This window comes from Oryctolagus cuniculus, chromosome 8 (genome assembly GCF_051225735.1).
Source record: "Oryctolagus cuniculus isolate XC-2025 breed Fujian yellow rabbit chromosome 8, ASM5122573v1, whole genome shotgun sequence".
Taxonomy (NCBI): Eukaryota; Metazoa; Chordata; class Mammalia; order Lagomorpha; family Leporidae; genus Oryctolagus; species Oryctolagus cuniculus.
Genome location: NC_142874.1, coordinates 137,691,733 through 137,712,518, shown reverse-complemented (window position 1 = coordinate 137,712,518; position 20,786 = coordinate 137,691,733). Strand labels below are relative to the sequence as shown.

The following is a 20,786-nucleotide window of genomic DNA, read 5'->3' as shown; positions in this document are numbered from 1 at the left end:
GCCCCGACCGGGACTAGAACCCGGTGTGCCGGCGCCGCTAGGCGGAGGATTAGCCTAGTGAGCCGCGGCGCCGGCCTGTTTTTGTTTTTTAATATATTTATTTATGGTAGTCGGGAGCATACCCACCTTCCGAGAGACCTACTCCAAAGGTGACACCAAAGCGTTCAGGATGGAGGACCACACCTCTCGTTCTTCATTGCTGTTTTTCTCACATGCTGATTTTCGATTCTGCGTGTTGGCCACAAGCGTTGTGGCTGGAGTTTTTCCTCCACGAGCAGGCACTGAGCAACAACACGGCCCTACAGCTTGATGCTGGCGATGAAAGCGAGTAGACGCACTCCTCGGAATTCACTTTAACACTCTTACATTTAGGGGCCAGCATTTTGGTGCAGTGGGTTAAGCCACCTCTTGTGACGCTGGAATTCCATATGAGTACTGGTTCGAGTCTCAGCGGCCCTACTTCCAGTCCAGCTCCCTGCTAATGTGTCTGGGAAAGCAACAGAAAATGGCCCAAGTGCTTGGGACCCTCCACCCCTATGAGAGACTCGGATGGAGCTCCTGGCTGCTGGCTTCAGCCTGGCCAGCACTGGTCACTGCAGCCATCTGGGGAGTGAACCAGTGGGTGGACCATCTCTTTCTCTCTCTGATAAATCTTAAAAAAACAAACGAACGAAAAACCTTACTTTAAAAAATATCTAGGTACAAAATAATAATGATAAAAGGAAAAGATGCCAAAACCAGGATTACAAACCTTGTGGTCCATTGCATTTAAAAGATAATACACGGCTGGTGCCCAATAGGCTAATCCTCCGCCTGCGGCGCGCCGGCACACCCACACCGGGTTCTAGTCCTGGTCGGGGTGCCGGATTCTGTCCCAGCTGCCCCTCTTCCAGGCCAGCTCTCTGCTGTGGCCAGGGAGTGCAGTGGAGGATGGCTCAAGTGCTTGGGCCCTGCACCCCGTGGGAGACCAGGACAAGTACCTGGCTCCTGCCATTGGATCAGTGCGGTGCGCCAGCCGCAGCGGCCATTGGAGGGTGAACCAACAGCAAAGGAAGACCTTTCCCTCTGTCTCTCTGTCTCACTGTCCACTCTGCCTGTCAAAAAAAAAAAAAAAAGATAATACGCGTACGTGGAGAACACATGATAATTAACAAGATTTACAAAAATAACACGGCTCCCTTCAGTAGTTAACACAGTGTTTGCGTGTGAAGCTTAGGTGAACATCCCAACCTTCGAGACGCCTCCTGAGCTTGGAAACGACCTGCTAATGCCAAAGCACCTCATTCCAAGTGCTGTGATTGAGGGTCCGCAGACACTACCAGTAACGTCGACGGAGAGAGACCCGTGTGCATCTGAGCGGCGCCTCAGCCAGACTAGCAGCTGACCGGTTCTGCCCCCAGGGCCTTCGACACCGGGACGGGGCCGGCATCCCGACCCCAGGATCCACCGGCGCGCCTTGGTTCCTTGGCGCCACACCGCCTGCACAGAGATCCCCGTGCGGCTGGCAGTCCCGCGGCAACCGGACAGGGCACACGGAGCTTCTCAGGCGGAGTCGGGGGCGTGGCTGGGGCGGGACTGTGGGCGTGGGGCGGGGCCTGTTCGAGAAAGGGCGAGGATAGGGCCCGGCTGTGTGTGGGGCGGGGCTCGGGGCGGGGCCTGGGCGGGGCTCTGCGGGACCAGGGGCGGGGCCGGGTGTGAAGGTGCAGCGCTGGCGGGCGTGGGCGCGGGCAGCCCGTGTGGGCTACTGAGCTCGCAGAAAGCGGTCGGCGCCTGGCTGCGGGCGGCGAGGCCGAGAGTCGCGAGCACCCATGGCGTTTCCACGTTCATCCGTGCAGTCCGAGGTGACCGAAGGGGAGGACATGGCAGAAGCGTCCCGCAGTTCCGAAGTCTCCCAGGAGCCCCTGATGCTCAGGCTTCTCCAGGAGCACAACAGTGAGCGCAGGGAGACCGAGGAGGAGGACGAGGAGGAAGAGGAGGACGAGGAGGAAGAGGAGGGAGAGGCGCGAGACGAGACCCCCGAACCCCGCCGATCCTGCGAGCCCTACGAGCCCCGCGCGCCCCGCGCTGTCCACACGGCCCCCGCGTTCCGGGAGCCCCGCGAGCCCAGACGAGTCGTGTGGCCGCGCGCGGTGCTGGTGTCGCCGTCGCTGATCTGCAGACCCCCGCCCCGGCTGCCCTCCATGAGCGGTAGGTGTCACCCCACCACCTGGTCGGTCCACACCCCAGCATCTGGCCTTGGGGAGATTTGCGTTTTTTTTTTTTTTTTTTTTTTTTTTTTTTAAGATTTATTTATTTGGAAACAATTACAGAAAGAGAGAGAGAGAGAGAGATCTCCCGTCCGCTTGTTCACTCCCCAGATAGCCACAGCCACTAGTGCTGAGCAAGGAGCTTCAGCCAGGTCTCCCACGCAGGTTCGGGGGCCCAAGCACGTGGGCCATCTTCCTCTGCTTTCCCTGGCCATTAGCAGGAAGCTGGATTGGAAGTGGAGCAGCCAGGACTCAAACCAGCGCCCCATGGGATGCCAGCACTACGGGTGGCTGCTTTGGCTACACCACCCCGGCTGTTCTTGGTGACTTGTTGCTGCCCCTTGAACCTCACCCCTATAGTCGCAGGCTGGATTTGCCCCAGCTAAAGGACAGGATCCTTGAAAAGAGGTTATTTTTTGTCAGCGATTGGCACCGGGTTGCCTGGGATGTAAACGCATTCGTTGACCGAGTCTCAGAGTTCAGGTACTAAGTGTTCAGTACCTGCTCACCAGGCTCACAAGGTAACAGCACTGGTGGCACTTGGGTGTTACCGCCCTTGCTGTGACCACATCAGCTCACTGTGACCCCTCACTGATGACCCAACCCCATGCAATCCTTTGTCCATGATGACCCTTCAGTCGCTCAGCTGGCCAGTTTTTGTCGCATGTTCTGGCTGACTCCTCCATTCTACGGCCTCCATTCTACGATCTGCCATTATAACTGTTCTCACACCTTCCCCTCTGTGTAGCTCCTGACAAAACCCAGCCTTGGCTAAGGCCAGCAAACCCTCCACCCTCTGCGCCCACGCAGGTGACTCACTGTCCAAGATTGCACATGGGCGCTCACTGCTTTTATCCGATTTCTATTTATTTATTTATTTATTTATTTTTGACAGAGTGGACAGTGAGAGAGAAAGACAGAGAGAAAGGTCTTCCTTTTACCATTGGTTCACCCTCAGTGGCCACCCCAGCGGCGCGCTGCAGCCGGCGAACCGTGCTGATCTGAAGCCAGGAGCCAGGTGCTTCTCCTGATCTCCCATGGGGTGCAGGGCCCAAGCACCTGGGCCATCCTCCACTGCACTCCCTGGCCACAGCAGAGAGCTGGACTGGAAGAGGGGCAACCGGGACAGAATCCGGCGCCCCAACCGGGACTAGAACCCAGTGTGCCGGCGCCGCAAGGCGGAGGGTTAGCCTAGTGAGCCACAGCGCCGGCCCTTTTATCCAATTTCATCGCCTCAAGTCCATCTGTCCTTTGGCACTGCCTGCTTAGCTCACTTTATCCACCTGCAGTCCATTTTCCTGGTCTCTCAGAAGAGGACAAAATGCCGTCTGCACCCCTCCCTCCTGCAGCATCTATGTCTCCCTTTCTAGAGAGTGAGTCCCAGGCGCGCACACACGCCTGGACAGCTCATCTTGACATCACCCTGGCCCCTGCTCCGTCTTCAGACTCCTGCTTCGCCTGCCGTCACCACCTTCTGCAGACCTTGTCGGAAGACTTGTCTGCACTGAGTCGATTTCCTCCAGTCTCATCCTCTACTCACTCCCCACCCCACCGCCCCGCATTGGGCGTCTGTCCCCTCCACGTCACGGAAACTGCTCTAGTGTACCGTGTTTCTGTTCACCACCAGGGGTGGCAGCGTCCCCTGGATGTATCACCTTCCCACCCCAAATGATCTCATTTTTCACCCCATCGCTTGTCAACGGCCGCACACTTTCCAGAGTGTTCCAAGCACTCTAATCTCCAGGCTGTGTATTTCCAACTCTCCCCCTCAATTGCCCTCCTTTGGCTAAAGCAAAATGTCAACTTCAAGTGGACCTGTAGTCCGTTGGCCCTGCTCCTCTTCTGTACCTGTCACTACTGGGTGTCCTGCTCCTCTTCTGTACCTGTCACTACTGGGTGTCCTGCTACTCCTAGCCACCCGTGGAACCACTGCCTTGCATATGTCCTGAACTCCCTTGCTTCTCTCGCCATCATTCTTGCCTGGTTAGATAACGATGGCAGAGGCAAACAACTGTGCGGCCTGATGCCGCAATTCAGGGCTCTCAGCGGGGCTTGGTCACAGCAGTGCTCTTCCCAGTCCGTTTCCCAGATGTCCCTTCCTCCCTCCTCGCTCCTCACCGACGATCCCCCCACCCCAGCAAAGGGGAAATCACACTAGATCTTCCTTTCTTTCCAACATGGGATTTGCCAAGCTTCCAGCATCTGTCCTTTTCTCTTGTTCACAATGGATAAGCTATCCTGTTCCTATTAAAGGCCATCCCGTTAGTCCATACATTGGATCCCATCCTACTTAGTTTCCTTTTTCTTTTAATGATTAATTTTTTTAATTATTTGAAAGAGAGAGGTAGAAGAGAGAGGTGTCTTTCATCTGCTGGTTCACTCCCCAAATGGCTGCAACGGCCAGAGCTGAGCTGATCTGATCTGAAGCCAGGAGCTGGAAGCTTCTTCTGGGTCTCTGACATGGGTGCAGGGGCCCAAGGACTTGGGTCATCCTCCACTGCTATCCCAGGCCAGAGCAGAGAGCTGGATAGGAAGTGGAGCAGCTGGGACTTGAACCAGCACCCATCTGGGATGCTGGTGCTGCAGGCCAGGGCTTTAACCTGATTTAACCCACAGCACCAGCCCCACCTAACTTCTTAAAGCTCATTGTCCCCAAGATTATCCCCCCTCCTGCATCGTTGCTCTCGCAGACTTTCTGGATCATTCCTAGTGGCATTCACGCGTGCACAATAATTCAACTCTTAAAAATAAAACACCTTTCCCTTAATGCCGTGTGCCCCTCCAAGTACCACTCCTATTTCTCTGCTCTTCTTTAGAAGAAAAAATTCTCAAAAGAGTTGTCCAGAAATTACCATCTGTATGTCTTCTGTTCCCACTCTCTTGAGAACCACTGGAACTAGGCTGCCATCCCTCCGCTTAGCTGAAGTTGCTTGTGTTGAGGTCACAATGACCTCTGCCCCAGATCTGGTGTGAGCGCTTCATCCTCATCCTACCCAGCGGACACAGTTGCTCTTTTCTTAGAAGTCTTTCTTCACTGGATTCCGGGAGACGGCTCCCTCCACTGTCCTGCCTCAGTGATTGTTCCTGACTCAGTTTCCTTTGCTGGACCCTTCTCTTGCCAACCTTCAGGCTGAAACGCCTGATGTCTGAGGCCTCTCGGGTTCCTTTAGAGCTTTCCTTATTCTCTGGGTGATGTCATCAATTACATGGCGTTACTTATAGGCTGGTGACTTTATCGATAGCCTCAACTTCTCCTCTGAACTCCAGAGCCTATTTAGCATCCTTGCTTGAACATGTGTTGTGCACACAAGGCTTCTTCTGTCCTAAGGCATGCCATCATTCTAACACCTGCTTTATTCCCATACCCTGCCTCAAGGCACTAGCAAGTCCTAACTTTGAGTTACAGATATATCCTGAGCATGACTGTTTTTTTTTTTTTTTAAATTGATTTGAGAGTCAGCGAGAAAGAGAGAGAGCAGGAGGGAGAGGGAGAGAGAGAGAGAGAGCAAGCTCCTATCTGCTGATTTACTCCCCAAATGCCCACAGTGACTGGGGCTGGGCCAGAGCTGGGAACACTGCTCAGACCTCCTGTGAGTGTGACAGGAACCATCCTGCTGCCTAGTTGGGTCGGCGTAAGACTTAAGGACTCTGGTGTGGGACACCAGCACCTGCATGGCTAGGCTAATCACCTGCCCTGACCAAAGCGAGTGGGTCCTTCTCCACCCTTGGGCTTTTCCAAACACTGCCACAGTGGCTTGCACAGACGGCGGCACGGGGCAGTGCTCAGTAGCCGTTAGCCATGAGCAGCATTGCTAGGAGCACCTCATTTCACCTCGTGGCGGCTCCCCTCTTCCCGACATGCCTGTCTCCTTCTCAGGCCCTCTCCGACACCACGATCTCCCTGGTCATCCCCCCCAGACTGCTGGCTCCTTCTCAGACCCAGCGGCCAAGCCCTCTCTGTACTCCTGCGCTCCAGCTGGTTCCATCCTGGCCCTTCTCCCCTAGGTGGGCGTATCCACGGCTGTGGCTTTAAACAGCATTTCCAGGCTGCTGCCTTCTAACTTTTGTACTCCCACTCCACTTCCGCTGTCCTGAGGTGGACAATCACAAGCAGGCACTTCGAAGAGTTCGTGGGAAAAACCTGGAATTAAAAGATAAGTTTATTTTGCTGCAAAACTATATTGAAGTCCAAGCATGCTTTTAAAAAAATTATTTACTTAAGTGACAGGCAGAGTGACAGAGAAGGAGGGAGGGAGAGAGAGAGAGAGAGAGAGAGAGAGAGAGAGAGAGAGACTCTTCCATCCACTGATCCATTCCCCAGATGGCTGCAGCAGCCAGGGCTGGGCCAGGATGAATGCTGAGGCCAAGGTCATGGGTGGTGAAATAATTCACCAGGGCGGTGAGGCAGAGCGAGCAGAGTTAGATTTATTGACTCCACTGCAAGGGAGCACAGGACAGCGAGAGGCTGTTTGCTGCCCAAGCGTGATTATTTTTTTATAATGCACTTTTCCATATTCCATGAATATTCCCTTATATACGTGGATTGCAAAAGTTGTGGGTTTTTTTTTTTTGCACCAAAATAAGCTTATCTTGTAATTCTCTCTTCCATGAACCTTTTGAAGTCCCCTCCTGCCTTCAACATCTAGACATCTCCACGTGGATTTATCACAGGCATCTCAAGTGTAATAGGCTTTGAAACAGACGCCCTGATGCTCCCCCCAATCTTGTTCTTCTCTCCGTTTTCCCCATTTAAGAAAACTGCATCTGGTGGCTCAAGCTGGACAACATTTCCTATTCTTCTGTGATTCCTCTTTCTTTACCTTAAATACCGAGCGCCCAGTGCCAGTTCTGTTGGCTTTACCTCCAGAACATTCCCCAACACTCACCTCATCTGGATTCCCACGTCAGCTTCCCGAGTAGGCTCCCTGTCTCTCCTCTCATGCCCTGCAGCCTGTTTGCCACCGTTGCTAGAGTGAGGATTTTAAAGACCAGCTCGGGTCACATCTTGCCCGTAGAGCCCTTCCTACTGCTCTTGGTAAGCCCCCGTGTGTGCAGGGCTCCCTGGAGCTCAGGGGGCTGTCTGCTCCCAGCCTCTCCTCCCTCCTGCATGCTCACCGTGCCCACCTGTGCTATGTCCTTGCTGCGCCCCCAGGAGGCTGAGCCCTTAACTTGGACCTGTTTCAGTCTGCATTTGTGGTTTCTTCCACCTGAAGTGCTTCTTGTTTTCCCAGGATCACCTCATGGCTATGCCCTATCATTCAAGTCTCAGCCCACTTTTATTTTATTTCATGACTTATTTGAGAGGTAGGGGTGCACGTGTGCATGGGCCTACACACACAGAGACATGGGGAGAGAGAGACAGAGACAGAGAGAGGGAAGAGAGAGATCCCTTCTTCCCACCTGCTGGTTCACTCCCCAAATGCCCTTTGGCATATGTGTGCCCCACATGGTGGCAGGAACCCAATAACTCGATTCATTCCCACTGCCTCCCCAAGGTCTAACCTGGCCAGACGCTGGAGTCAGGAATGGAACCAGGAGCTCCAAATGTGGGACGCGGGCATCCTAACTGCTGGTTAAGATCAAATGCCCACCCTTTTTTGATATATAAATGTCTGATCCATTTGGCGCTTATCCTGGCACGGGGTGTGTGTGTGGTAAATCCAACATTTCTAGTGACTGCTCACTTGAACCAACTCCCCGGAGATGAAGTCAGCTAAAACCGAGCATGGGAAACAGATGTGAAGTAAAAGGGAAGAGAACCACGCAAGTGTAGACCTGGGGGCATGGCAGGAGCGAGCACGGCTCACGCTGCTGTCCTCACAGCGTGGCACAGTCGTGTTCAGCACGAGGTGGGACAGTCCCGGGTTTGTTGCTGTTGCTTAACCAGCAGTGAGGGGTCATCCTCTTCCTGCCTCTCCCGTGCCAGCCACCGCAAACGCCTTTCCCGGACTTTCTGTGCCCTCGCCCCAAATGGCCCTGCACCAAGGGGCCACGGCCCAGCGGGCACGGCCAGGGGCTGTGCCCAGGACAGCAGCAGGCACGGCTGGAGGGGAGAGCCCGAGCCTGTGCCTAGTGTCACAGCAGAGACCCTCCCGATCCGCAACAGGACTGCACCTAAAACAACTGCCAACAGCGCTTCAAAGCGCAGACCCCAGGGGAGCTTCTCGAAGAATCTGAAAACTGCCGAAATGTTCTTTTTCCAAGTCCCAGTCTCTGTGACAGCTGCTCCCCACAAACACCCTCCCAGGCCCCCTCAAGCTGCCGCCTGCCCCTCTTTCCCCCGCCCCCGCCGCCGCTCCCCCTGACCCGGATCTGTTCTGTTCCGTTCTTCTGGGGGCCGCTGCCTCCCCTTTGCAGGCTGCCACCCTTGGGTCTCGCACCCTTACTCAGGTGCCGAGCGATGGCCTTGCACCTGCCATGTAATCCTGCTTCCGTCCAGCAGGTGGCGGCCTTCTCCACAGAGCGACGCAAAGCCTGGACCCGGAGCAGCGCAGCCATGCGGTCCCGCCACGCTCAAGGACTACAGCATGCGAGAGTCCCCAACACTTTCTAGACCCCCGCGGTACTTGTTGAGCGCACGGTGGCAGACATGCAGCCTGCGCGCTGGATACCTAACAGTCATCCATTCTACCTTGAAGCTAAGGACTGTGCGTGCTTCCGCTTTGACTTGTCAGGGGTCACAGAGCAGAGACTGAGCCCAGGGGCCAGGCTGCATCCCCTGGGCCCCTTCATCAGCCCTATGGGAGCAGACCCTCCACTGGGTGCTAGGGGTGACCGGGAGGTGGAGGTGACCGAACGCCTGGAGCTCGGCACGGCACTCACCCCGCTGTAAGTGCTCAACGGCTATTATAACGTCAGTGCCTCGGGTGAGCCTGCTTCAAAAAGTTGGTGGAAACCGGAATTGTAAGTTGATTTTGGGGCAAGAAATTCTGAAATCCATGCACACAAGAGGCCTTCAAAAGTTCATGAAGATTGCATGTTAAGGGGCAGGCGGGTGGCGCTGTGGTTAGGTTGCCGCTTGGGCTGTGCATGACAAGTGCCTGGCCGGGGTCTGGGCTGCTCCATTTCTGACCCAGCTTCCTGCTCGTGTGCAGCCTGGGAGGCAGCAGGTGGTGGCCCAAGTACCTGGTCCCTACCACTGCCGTGGGAGACCCAGATCGAGGTCGAGGCCTCAGGCTTTGCCCTGGTCAGCCTTGGTGGGTCCAGGCATTTTGGGAGTGAACCAGGAGATGGGAGATACCTCTGTCTGTCTCCATCTGTCCTCCTCTCTGCTTTCCAATAAGAACTGAAGATAAATTAATAAAAAATGTAAAAGAAAATTATGAAAAAACTTATGCATGGACTTGAAATATTTTTGCATCAAAATAAACATCTTTAAATTCCATCTTTCCATGAATTGTTTTTTAAAAAAGACTTATTTATTTGAAAGTCAGAGTTAGAGAGAGAGGGAGAGATAAAAAGAGAAAACTGGGACCAGCACTGTGGCGTAGCATGTTAAGCTGCCACCTGCAGTGCCAGCATCCCATATGGGTGGCAGTTTGAGTCCTGTCTGCTCCACTTCCCATCCAGCTCTCTGCTATGACCTGGGAAAGCAGTAGAAGATGGCCTAAAGCCTTGGGCCCCTGCACTCATGTGGGAGACCTGGAGGAAGCTCCTGGCTCCTGGCTTCAGATTTTTGCAGCTCCGGCCATTGGGGTCAATTGAAGAGTGAACCAGCAGATGGAAGACCTCTCTCTCTCTCTCTCTCTCTCTCTCTCTCTCTCTTTTTCTCTGCCTCTCCTTCTCTCTCTGTGTAACTCTTTCAAATAAATAAATCTTTAAAAAAGAGAGCAAGAGTGAGAGAAAGCTTCCATGCAATGGTTCACACCCCAAATGACCACTGCTTTCCCAGGCCATAGCAGGGAGCTGGATCGGAAGTGGAGCAGCCAGGACACAAGCTGGCGCCCATATGGGATGCCGGCATCTCAGGTGGCAGCTTAACCCAGCCCTGCACCCCATGAGCTTTTTAAAGCACCCTCGTAGCTGGTAGTCCTGTGACAGGCAGAGAAGGAAACATCTGTTCAGTGATGTACACCGCATGGGACAAGGTGTACACCACATGGGACAAGGTGTACAACAGAAAGCGAGTGTTCCCAAGCAGCTCACAAGCTAAGGGGAAACAGCGACCCAGCATCGCATGCAAAAGCTCTAAGCAGAGTCCAGGCAATGAATGGGATGTGCATGCTCAGCCCAACACAAGCAGGGTCTCTGCGTGGCAGGCTTTCTGTCGTCCCCACACAACCTTGCCAAGCAGCTCTGTCCCCGGCTCCCAGACAGGGAATATGAGACCCAGTGCTTTGTCCAAGGGAGCCCAGCAGTGGACCCGGCCTTCAAAGCCCTGTTAGTGGATCCAAAGGCTGGGAAATGCTGCCACGACTGGACAGGTGGGGGCAGTCTAGCCTCGCTTGGGCACAGGAATGCCGCTGTCACTTCCTGCAGGAGAGGGAACTGGCGGGGAAGCTGGAGTGTGCTGTGGGCAGGAAGCTTGGCCAAGGAGGACGGGTGGGCGTGTCAGATCTTCCCCTACCCTCTCCTAACACGCTGTTCCCTGGACTCATGGCTCAGCCACGTGTGGGAGGTTTGTGTGGAGACGTAGGAGAGGAGGAAGCTTACTGTCGGGAAGACACTGGAAGTTTGCTATGGTGCGCCCACCGCAGAAAGCTAAAACAGACAAAAGTGTATTTATAATTGTATTAATTCGGCTGTATGCACAAAATTAAAATAACATTAAAATAAGCGATATAACTTAAAGACATGTATTTCTGGTGTCATATTTCATGAGAACCAGTTTGGTTTCATTTATTCATGTGTGCATTTGACACCACTAGACTCCCTTTGCTGAGTAGCTTCAGATACTTTTTCGGGGTATATCATTTTTTTAAAAAGATTTCTTTATTTGAAAGTTGGAGTTACACAGAGAGAGGAGTGGCAGGAAGAGAGAGAGAGAGAGAGAGAGAGGTCTTCTGTCTGATGGTTCACTCCCCAGATGGCCGCAACGGCTGGAGCTGCACCAATCTGAAGCCAGGAGCCAGGAGCTTCTTCCGGGTCTCCCACGCCGTTGCAGGGGCCCAACAACCTGAGCCATCTTCCACTGCTTTCCCAGGCCATAGCAGAGAGCTGGATCAGAAGTGGAGCAGCCAGGACTCGAACCAACTCCCATATGGGATGCCGGCACCACGGGCGGCGGCTTTACCTGCTACGCCACAGTGCCAGCCCCCCAAACAACACTTACAATTATTCTCTAATACCACTAAATACTTGGCCTCCCTAATTGTCCTCAAGGTGCATTTTCTTCCATTGATTTGTTTGGATTTGGACTCTAGCCACGTGTTGCGTATGGGGTCTCATGTCTTTGCCCTTTTGGTCTCCATCAGTGGCCCTTATCCTCTCTGGATTTTTGAAGCACCATTTGTTTGTTAGAAAATAAATTCTCTGACGCTGACTCATTCCTTATGACGTCTTCAGTGTGCTCTTGGAGCGTCCCTGTTTCTTGCACAGGACTAGATTAAGAGGCTGGCTGAGGTTGGAGCAAATTAGGTGGTGGGTGCACTGGGTGAGGCTCGGGGGGAACGGAAGATGGATGATAGGAAGTGGGGTTGATACTGGTTAAAATTAGGCCCAGGCTGCCCACTGCTGCACGGCCAGTCCGCCAGAGACGAGCGTTGTTGCAAAGAAACAGGTTTACTCAGGAGTCCAGCGTCTAGGGGCAGGGCAGGACAGGGCAGGGGGGGATGGATGGACCCTGGCTCACAGAAGTCTCCACTACCCTTGATGTAGGACAGCTCAGACAGATAATTTTCAGGTCATGAGCTGGAAGCCGCACCTCCTCCGCTCTGTGTTGCCAGGTTCACCTACCTGTCAATCAGGGGAGCCCTCCCCAGGAAGTACCACCTCCTCCCCGGGACGTGGGGGTGGTACCACAGTACACCCTTCCCGCTTAGCTAAAGTGTAGAAAGCTAAGGGCAGGAGCTCTCTGTCCTCCCCGTGGACTCAGGGCGAGTAGAGCACAGTACGATAATTCCCTTTCTATAGCCCATTCTCCCTTAATAAAGCCCTAACGGGCCCGTGTATTTTTCTCACCTAGAGTTTTTCACACTGCATGCCATGTTTGGGCCTGATTTAGAACTGTTCTCTGAGTGAAAGGCAAGAACCTGGAAAATTAATTTAGGCCCAACCGTAACACCCCCTCCCACAGCTGGCAAGTTAGCAGGAGGATTTTCTTTAAAAGTTTTATTTCAGGCCGGCGCCGCGGCTCACTAGGCTAATCCTCCACCTGCGGCGCCGGCACACCGGGTTCTAGTCCTGGTCGGGGCACCAGATCCTGTCCCGGTTGCTCCTCCTCCAGGCCAGCTCTCTGCTGTGGCCCGGGAGTGCAGTGGAGGATGGCCCAAGTGCTTGGGCCCTGCACCCCATGGGAGACCAGGAGAAGCACCTGGCTCCTGGCTTCGGATCAGCGCAGCGCAGCGGCCGTAGCAGCCACTTGGGGGCTGAACCAACAGAAAAAGGAAGACCTTTCTCTCTCTCTCTCTCTCTCTCACTGTCTAACTCTGCCTGTCAAAAAAAAAAAAAGTTTTATTTCATTTATATGAAAGGCAGAGTTCAGGGAGAGAGAGGGAGAAAGGGAGGGAGGAAGGGGGAGAGAGAGAGACAGAATCATTCATCTACTGGTTCACTCCACAAATGGCTGCCATGGCTGAAGCCAGGAGCTCCAGCCCGGTCTCCCATGTCGGTGGCAGGGGTCCAAGCACTTGGGCTGTCCTCTGCTGCTTTCCCAGGCCCATTAGCAGGGAGCTGGATTGGGAGCAGAGCCGGTGGAACTCGAACCGGCATTCCTATGGGATGGCAGCGTTGCAGGCTTAACCCGCTGTGCCACAGTGCCAGGCCAGGAGAGAATTTTTAAGGGAGAGAAAAGGGGTTGGGAGAGGCGGTGCTGGTGCCGGCGGTCAGCCCTGAGCCACGGGTGCAGGCTTCGTTGATGTGAAGCTGGGTGTATTGGTGAGCGGCCATACACGTCTCCCTTATCTGAGGTCCTCCGTTCCGGCCGTTGCTCTGCAGTCAGGACTTCCGTCCTCCGCTCACGCCGACCGCGCTGGGCCAGACTACCTGGCAACTTCACAGCTGTCTCAAGGCTAGTTTCTGGAATTTCCTAACAAGCCTCATTGTTTTTTCATATTTATTTTTTGAGAGAGTTACAGAGAAGGAGAGAGAGCGAGAGCGAGAGCGAGAGCGAGAGAGAGAGAGAGAGAGAGTTTTCCATCCACTGGTTCACTTCCCAAATGGCCGCAACAGCCAGTGCTGGGTAAGGTTGAAGCCAGGAGCCAGGAGCTTCTTCCAGGTCTCCCACAGGGGTGCAGGGGCCCAAGGACTTAGGCCATCTTCCACTGCCTTCCCAGGCGCATTAGCAGGGAGCTGGAAGTGGAATAACTAGGACTCAAACCGGCGCCCACAGAGAGGCTTCGCCTTCTATGCCACAGTAGCTGCCCCTAATCACTATGATCTTTATTGTAACTTGTCTTTATGGCTTGTGTTTTAAAATGTTTAAAGCTTATTTAAAGCGACGCCCAACCCTTACTATTATAAGATCATAGCTACAAGAATAGTCACTAAGATTCTTTTAAATCTCTTCACCTCTGCTCCCCCTTTAAATATTAATTTTGGCAGGAACACCTCTGTACTGAGCCCTTCTAGCATTTACTGAAGTTGTTTTAAGCTAATATATTTTCCTTAATCAGTTCTTTGTTGGGAAAATAAACTAAGAAAGTGCCTCATAAATAGATTCTTGCCAGAATTTTCTCACATATCATAAATTCTTCTCTGGAGAACAATTTTTGGAGAAAAATTTTACCTTGTATTCAATAATTTAAGATACTTTATTGGAAATGTCCTTATTTTCCTTCATTTAACTTGATTTCATGGAGCACAATTAGGAATAAACTTTGAAAAAGGAGAAAAGTAAGAAAATAGGACTCTATTCACCTCCACATGATCAAATTTTAGTTTATTTTATGCCTTGTATAACACTGGTAAGAGAATTTTTTTTTTTTGGTATCAAAAATAAATCACCGATAGCCTTTATTTTGTAAATCGTTAAAGATCTAGGGGCCGGTGGTCAGTCCAACGCTTAAGACCTGGGTTGAACTGCAAGACCCCATATTGGAGCCCTCGGGTTTGATATCCGCCTCCGGCTCCTGCCTCCAGCTTCCTGCTAAAGCAGACTCTGAGGGGTAGCAGGTGACAGCGGAAGAAATGGAGTCCCTGAAACCTATATGGGAGGGAGACATGGGCGGGGTTCTCCTCTCCTCTCTTGATGGGACCTAGCCCTGGCCATTGTAGGCATTTAGGGAGTGAGCCAGGGGACAGGAACACTCTCTCTCTCTCTCTCTCTCTCTCTGTGTGCCCCTCACATACGTAAGTAAAAAAATTTTAATTGCCATGTCTCAAAAAATCAGTCCACAGATAGTTTATCTGAACATGGCTGTGACAGGTAATCATCTTGGCCTAGAATTTTAAAAAAGAAAGCACATAAATTTTAGGGTTAATGCAACCTTATTTACAACTGAATGAATTAGAAAACAACCTGAGTTACAACATCGCGTTTATTTGTGACCCAAAGTAACTTTCACCACATTTAGTCTTTTTTTTTTTTTTTTTTTTTTGACAGGCAGAGTGGACAGTGAGAGAGAGAGACAGAGAGAAAGGTCTTCCTTTGCCGTTGGTTCATCCTCCAATGGCCGCCGCGGCCGGCGCGCTACGGCCGGCACACCGCGCTGATCTGAAGGCAGGAGCCAGGAGCCAGGTGCTTCTCCTGGTCTCCCATGGGGTGCAGGGTCCAAGCACTTGGGCCATCCTCCACTGCACTCCCTGGGCCACAGCAGAGAGCTGGCCTGGAAGAGGGGCAACCGGGACAGAATCCGGCGCCCCGCCGGCGCCCCGACCGGGACTAGAACCCGGTGTGCCGGCGCCGCTAGGCGGAGGATTAGCCTAGTGAGCCGCGGCGCCGGCTCACATTTAGTCTTAAAGATCCAAGAATCCAAGGAAATTCGTTCATTTGCTTAGAGGATTTAAGAACCCAGCAACACAGTTCGCACCGAGAATGAGGTTAAACTTTCAGCATGCAGCTGTGGCCAGGGAGTGCAGTGGAGGATGGCCCAAGTGCTTGGGCCCTGCACCCCATGGGAGACCAGGAGAAGCACCTGGCTCCTGCCTTCGGATCAGCGCAGTGCGCCAGCTGCAGCGCGCTGGCCGCGGTGGCCATTGGAGGGTGAACCAACGGAAAAGGAAGATCTTTCTCTCCGTCTCTCTCTCTCTCACTGTCCACTCTGCCTGTCAAAAAAGATACACATTGTCCATGAACTTCTTTTTTAAAGATTTATTTATTTGAAAGGCTGAGTGACAGAAGGGGAGAGACAGAGAGAGATCTTCTGTGTACTGGCCCACACCCCAGATGCCCAGAACAGTTGGGGCTGAGCCAGACAATACCAGGAGCCTAGAATTTCATCCAAGTCTCCCATGTGCCTGGCAGGGACTCAAAGACTTGATCCATCATCTAGTGCCTCCAAGTGCATTAGCAGGAAGCTGGATTGGAAGCAGAGTAGCTGGACCTGGAACCAGGCATTCCAGTATGGGATGCAGGCATCCCAAGCTGTGGCTCCACCTGCTGAGCCACAAAGCCTGCCCCTCCATGAACTTGTTGAAGATCTCTCGTATGCATGGATTCAATTTTTTTTGCACTAAATTCATGTTTTAATTCCATTTTCCCAGAGAGTGTCCTTGTATGCACCATTAGTCTTTACAGAGAGCTATCTTTATCCTGCTGTCTGGACACTCTCTTGGACCAAATTATTTTTCATAAAGTTGTTGATTTAAACTTTCACCAGCATGCACAAACTGAATCTCAGAGAAGTAAGTTGCCCGAAACCATGCAGTCGAATGAGTGGCAAAGCTGGGGTTTGAACCATGTCTGTCTGATGCACCCACTCTGCTTTGCCCAAAACACTCCAGAGGGCAAAAATGTTCCAGAACTCTCACATGTAATCAGAGACTCCCAAGAAGAGATTCTCTCTGGAATATTCTGTAGTTATGAGGCCTATTATAAGTCTTTGTAAGATCACCTACATTTTCCCGCATTAAAAGAAACAGGATGGCCGGCGCCACGGCTCACTAGGCTAATCCTCTGCCTGCAGCGCTGGCACTCCGAGTTCTAGTCCCGGTGGGGGAGCCAGATTCTGTCCCGGTTGCTCCTCTTCCAAGCCAGCTCTCTGCTGTGGCCAGGGAGTGCAGTGGAGGATGGCCCAAGTGCTTGGGCCCTGCACCCCATGGGAGACCAGGAGAAGTACCTGGCTCCTGCTATCGGATCAGCGCGGTGCGCCGGCCACAGTGCGCCGGCTGCGGCGCCCATTGGAGGGTGAACCAATGGCAAAGGAAGACCTTTCTCTCTGTCTCTCTCTCTCACTGTCCACTCTGCCTGTAAAAAAAAAAAAAAAAAAAAAAAAAAAAAAAAAAAAAAGAAAAAGAAATGAACACCTTGAATTACTGGTGATTATTTTGGTGCCCAAATAGTTCTGTTTTCTAGCTCATTTTTCTGTTGATTTGTGTTGCTATTTTTATCATATCATTGATTCCGGTTGAATCCAATTTGTGCCCTTATCTGCTTTTTTATTTTCATTTTTTAGTGAATCCTGTTGCCTGTGACTTTATAAAGAAATGGTAAGATTCTAACTATAGTATTGGTCTCAACAGACCTAAACTCATAGAGCTGCTAAACTTACGGGGAAGACTTAGTTCTGAGGCATTTGAAGTGGAAGTCTCCCTGGGGTCATTTTATTTTACTCCTTTTCTTCTCCTTCTCCTTCTTCTATTTATTTATGTGGGAGGCAGAGTGACAGAGACAGAGATCTTCCATCTGCTGGTTCACTCCCCAAGTGGCAGCAGAGGCAGAAGGCAGCAGCCAGAACCCATCTGGGTCTCCCACGTGAGTGGCAGGGGCCCAAGCACTTGGGGCATCTTCTGCTGCTTTCCCAGGCCCATTAGCAGGGAGCTGGCTGGGGAACGGAGCAGACAGGACTGGAACAATCAGGGAAGATTCAAGGGAGCCGAGTGGGGCACAGAGGAGGCTGAGTGGTACCAAAAGTATATTTTACCTATATCATAGTTTCTGCAAAGCCTGACATTAATTCTGAAATTTGTCTGTAAAATTGCTTCAAATTCAATGCCACCAAGTCATCTACAAATTACCCTAATACACCAATTGAGCTTTTTTTCCCCTTAACGAGTGTGTATTTTATTTAGGGCCTTCCATAGACAATATACTCTTTGTTATGTTACCTATTTATTATCTTTGCTTTTATTATGTGTTATATTACTGAGTCTAGAAATGAAAAATTTCGGTCTAGAGTAGTTCAGCCTTTTAGCTCTCTTTGAATTGCCTCAAATATAGCATTGGTGGGGCTTTTTTGGGGGGAAGTTTGTGTACAGATGAGATTTGTTTGAGTAGGAGTCAGCCAATGTCACCATATTCCTTAAGCATATGTTAATCAGCTGGTATGTGTTAGTTTTTTTTTCCAGGAAGAGAGTCCAAGATCTTTCTAAGCCTAAGAGACAGTGGGGAATCCCGGACAGGTAAGGCAGCTTCATTGGTCTTGTTTGTTACTGTTGTGTCCTCTGTATCAGGTGGGTAAGTACCGCTCTTACCTGCTCATCAACCCTGTATCCCGGGTGTATCGACTCAGCTGGATCCTCTGAACCAGTGTCGCCAGCTCAGCTGACTCGGCACATGAAGGGCTAATCTTGGTCAGCGGTTCGCAAATTTGCACTCTGGACTCACCCAGGAAGCTGCCTGATCCCATCCCTGGAAAGCCTGATTTAATTGGCCTGGAGTGCAGCCTGGGCTTTGGGAGTTCAGAGCTCCCCAGATGACTCTCGTGGGCAGACAGGGGCAAGGGCCGTGTCCCAGGGGATGACACACCGTCCTGTAGCTCGGGTCCTGCTGTCCTAAGCCTCTGCCTCGACGGTGCACACCTGTTCCCTGGGCCTCCTGGGACCCTCGGCGCTTCCATGCCTGGCGGTAGGGCTCTCATGTTCCCTCTTTGACTCCTGAGACCGTTCTGTGTTCCTGATCTCTGATTGCTTTCTTTTTTAAAAAATCAGTAGGCTTTATTGTGTATAGCAGTTTTAGGTTCACAGGAAATTGAGCAGAAAGTAACAGGGTAGGTGTTTGGCCTAGCTGCCAAGACACGGGTTAAGACACCCACATCCCATACCAGAGTCGCTGGGTTCATTGTCCTCCATTTCCCGACTCCATCTTCCTGCTAATGCAGACTGTGGTAGGCAGTGGTGACAGTTCAAATGACTGGGTCCCTGCCCCTCAGGTGGGAGGCCTGGATTGTGGTCCTGGCTCCCGACTTCAGCCCTGGTCCAGCCCTAGCCTTTGCTGGCTTTGGGGGAATGCACCAGCAGGAAAGAGTGTTCCATCTCTCTTTGCCTATCAACCACATGAAGAAAAACTTAAAGAGAAAAAAAGTACAGAGTTCCCATGTTTACTATCCCCCTCCCCAGTTTCCCTTATTATTTTTTAAAGATTTATTTATTTATTTGAAAGTAAGAATTACACAGAGAGGGAAGGAGAGGCAGAGAGAGAGAGAGAGAGAGAGAGAGAGGTCTTCTACCCGCTGGTTCACTCCCCAAATGGCCACAACAGTCAGAGCTGCACCGATCCAAAGCCAGGAACCAGGAACTTCTTCCAGGTCTCCCATGTGGGTGCAGGGGCCCAAGGACTTGGGCCATCTTCTACTGCTTTCCCAGGCCACAGCAGAGAGCTGGATTGGAAGTGGAGCTGCCAGGACCTGAACCGGCGCCCATATGGGATGCTGGCATTGCAGGTGGTGGCTACCCACTACGTCACAGTGCCGGCCCCTCCCTTATTATTCACATCTTACATTAGTGTGGTATAATTATTATAGTTGATGAGCCAATAGTGATACATTATTATGATTAAATAAAACACATATTCTACATTATGGTCCACTTTTTGTGCAGTGTTCTTGGGCTTGGACAGATGCACCGTGTCATGCATCCCATACTACAGTATCATAAAGAATAGTTTCACTACCCTGGGAGTGCCCTGTGCATCACCTGTTCATCCCTTTTCTTCTCCCCTCGTGCTCTCAACCCTTCAGCAACTGCTGCCCTACTTTCTCTGTGGCTTTGCCTTTTCCAGAGGTCATAGTCCATCGCATAGTCTATCACCTTTTCAGATTGATGTCTGTCGGTTAGTAAATACGCATTTAAGGCTCCTCTGTAGCTTTCTATCAGTTTTAAAAAAGGATTTATTTGTATTTATTTGAAAGAGAGAGAGATATATAGAGAGAAATTCCATCCACTGGTTCACTCCCCAAATGGCCACAATAGCCAGGGCTGGCCCAGGCGAAAGCCAGGAGCCAGGAGCTTCATCCCGGTCTCCCACATGGGCCTGTGGACTTGGGTCATCTTCCACTGCTTTTCCAAGTGCATTAGCAGGGAGCTGGATTGGAAGGAGCAGCTGGGACTCAAACCAGGTGCCATATGGGATGCCAGCTTTGCTGGCTGCAGCTTAACCTGTACGCCATAGCACTGGCCCCATCTTTTGAGGATTTGATAACTTATTATATTCCGTTGGTCTGGGTCATAATCTATTGTACAAATACACAATAAGCTGTGGTATATTTATCCTTTTACCTATTGGAGGAAATCTTGGTTGCTTCTAGTATTTGAGTAATATTGCTATAAACATTTGTGTCCAGGTTTTTTGTAAAGATATAGGTTTTCAACTTACTTCTATAAATACTTACAAGTGCAATTGCTGGGTCATATAGTGAGATTGTATTCAGCCCTGTGAGAACCTGCTGAACTGTACCATTTTGCATTCTTACTAGTGATGAAAGAGAGTTCCCATGCTCCATATCCTTGTCAGCATTTGTTGTCAGTGTTTTGGATTTTAGCCATTCTCATATGTGTACACTGGTATCTCTTTTGTTTTAACTTGCAATTCCCTAATGACATGCTGTTGGGCATATTTCATAAGCTTATTTATACTTCTTCTTTGATCAGGTGAATATTTTGATCTTTTGCCAAAATTTTAAATTTTTTTGTTTTCTTATTGTTGAATATAAATGTTCTTCTGGAAATCAGTCCTTTATCAGATACATGTTTTGCAAATATTGTCTTTAAGTCTGTGGCTTGTCTTTTTATCCTGTTAGCAGTGGTTCTCACAGAAAAAAAGTTTCAATTTTAATGAAGTCCAACTTATCAATTTTTTCTTTTATAGCGTATGCTTTTGGTATTATATCTAAAACCCCTTGCCAAACCACAAGTCAACTGGATTTTCTCCTGTTTCTTTCTCAAAACTCCTAGAAGCTTTAGTTTTGCATTTTAAGTGAAGTCTAAGATGCATTTTGAGTTAATTTTTGTGAAGGGTGTGAGATCTGTGTCTAGATCCTCCCCTCCACACCACTTTTTCACATGTAG

General features: G+C 51.1%; 1 protein-coding gene across 1 annotated transcript in view; it reads left to right on the top strand.

Moving 5' to 3' along the window:
- Positions 1–1,736: 1,736 nt before the first annotated feature.
- The window catches only part of SPMAP2L (sperm microtubule associated protein 2 like), a 46,836-nt gene continuing 27,786 nt past the window's right edge, over positions 1,737–20,786 (top strand). Inside the window, exons 1-3 of the mRNA XM_089302723.1 lie at positions 1,737–2,187; positions 16,958–16,991; positions 17,823–17,903. Coding sequence (XP_089158849.1) covers positions 1,809–2,187; positions 16,958–16,991; positions 17,823–17,903 — 494 coding nt within the window. The 5' untranslated portion in view covers positions 1,737–1,808. The remainder of the gene's footprint in view (positions 2,188–16,957; positions 16,992–17,822; positions 17,904–20,786) is intronic.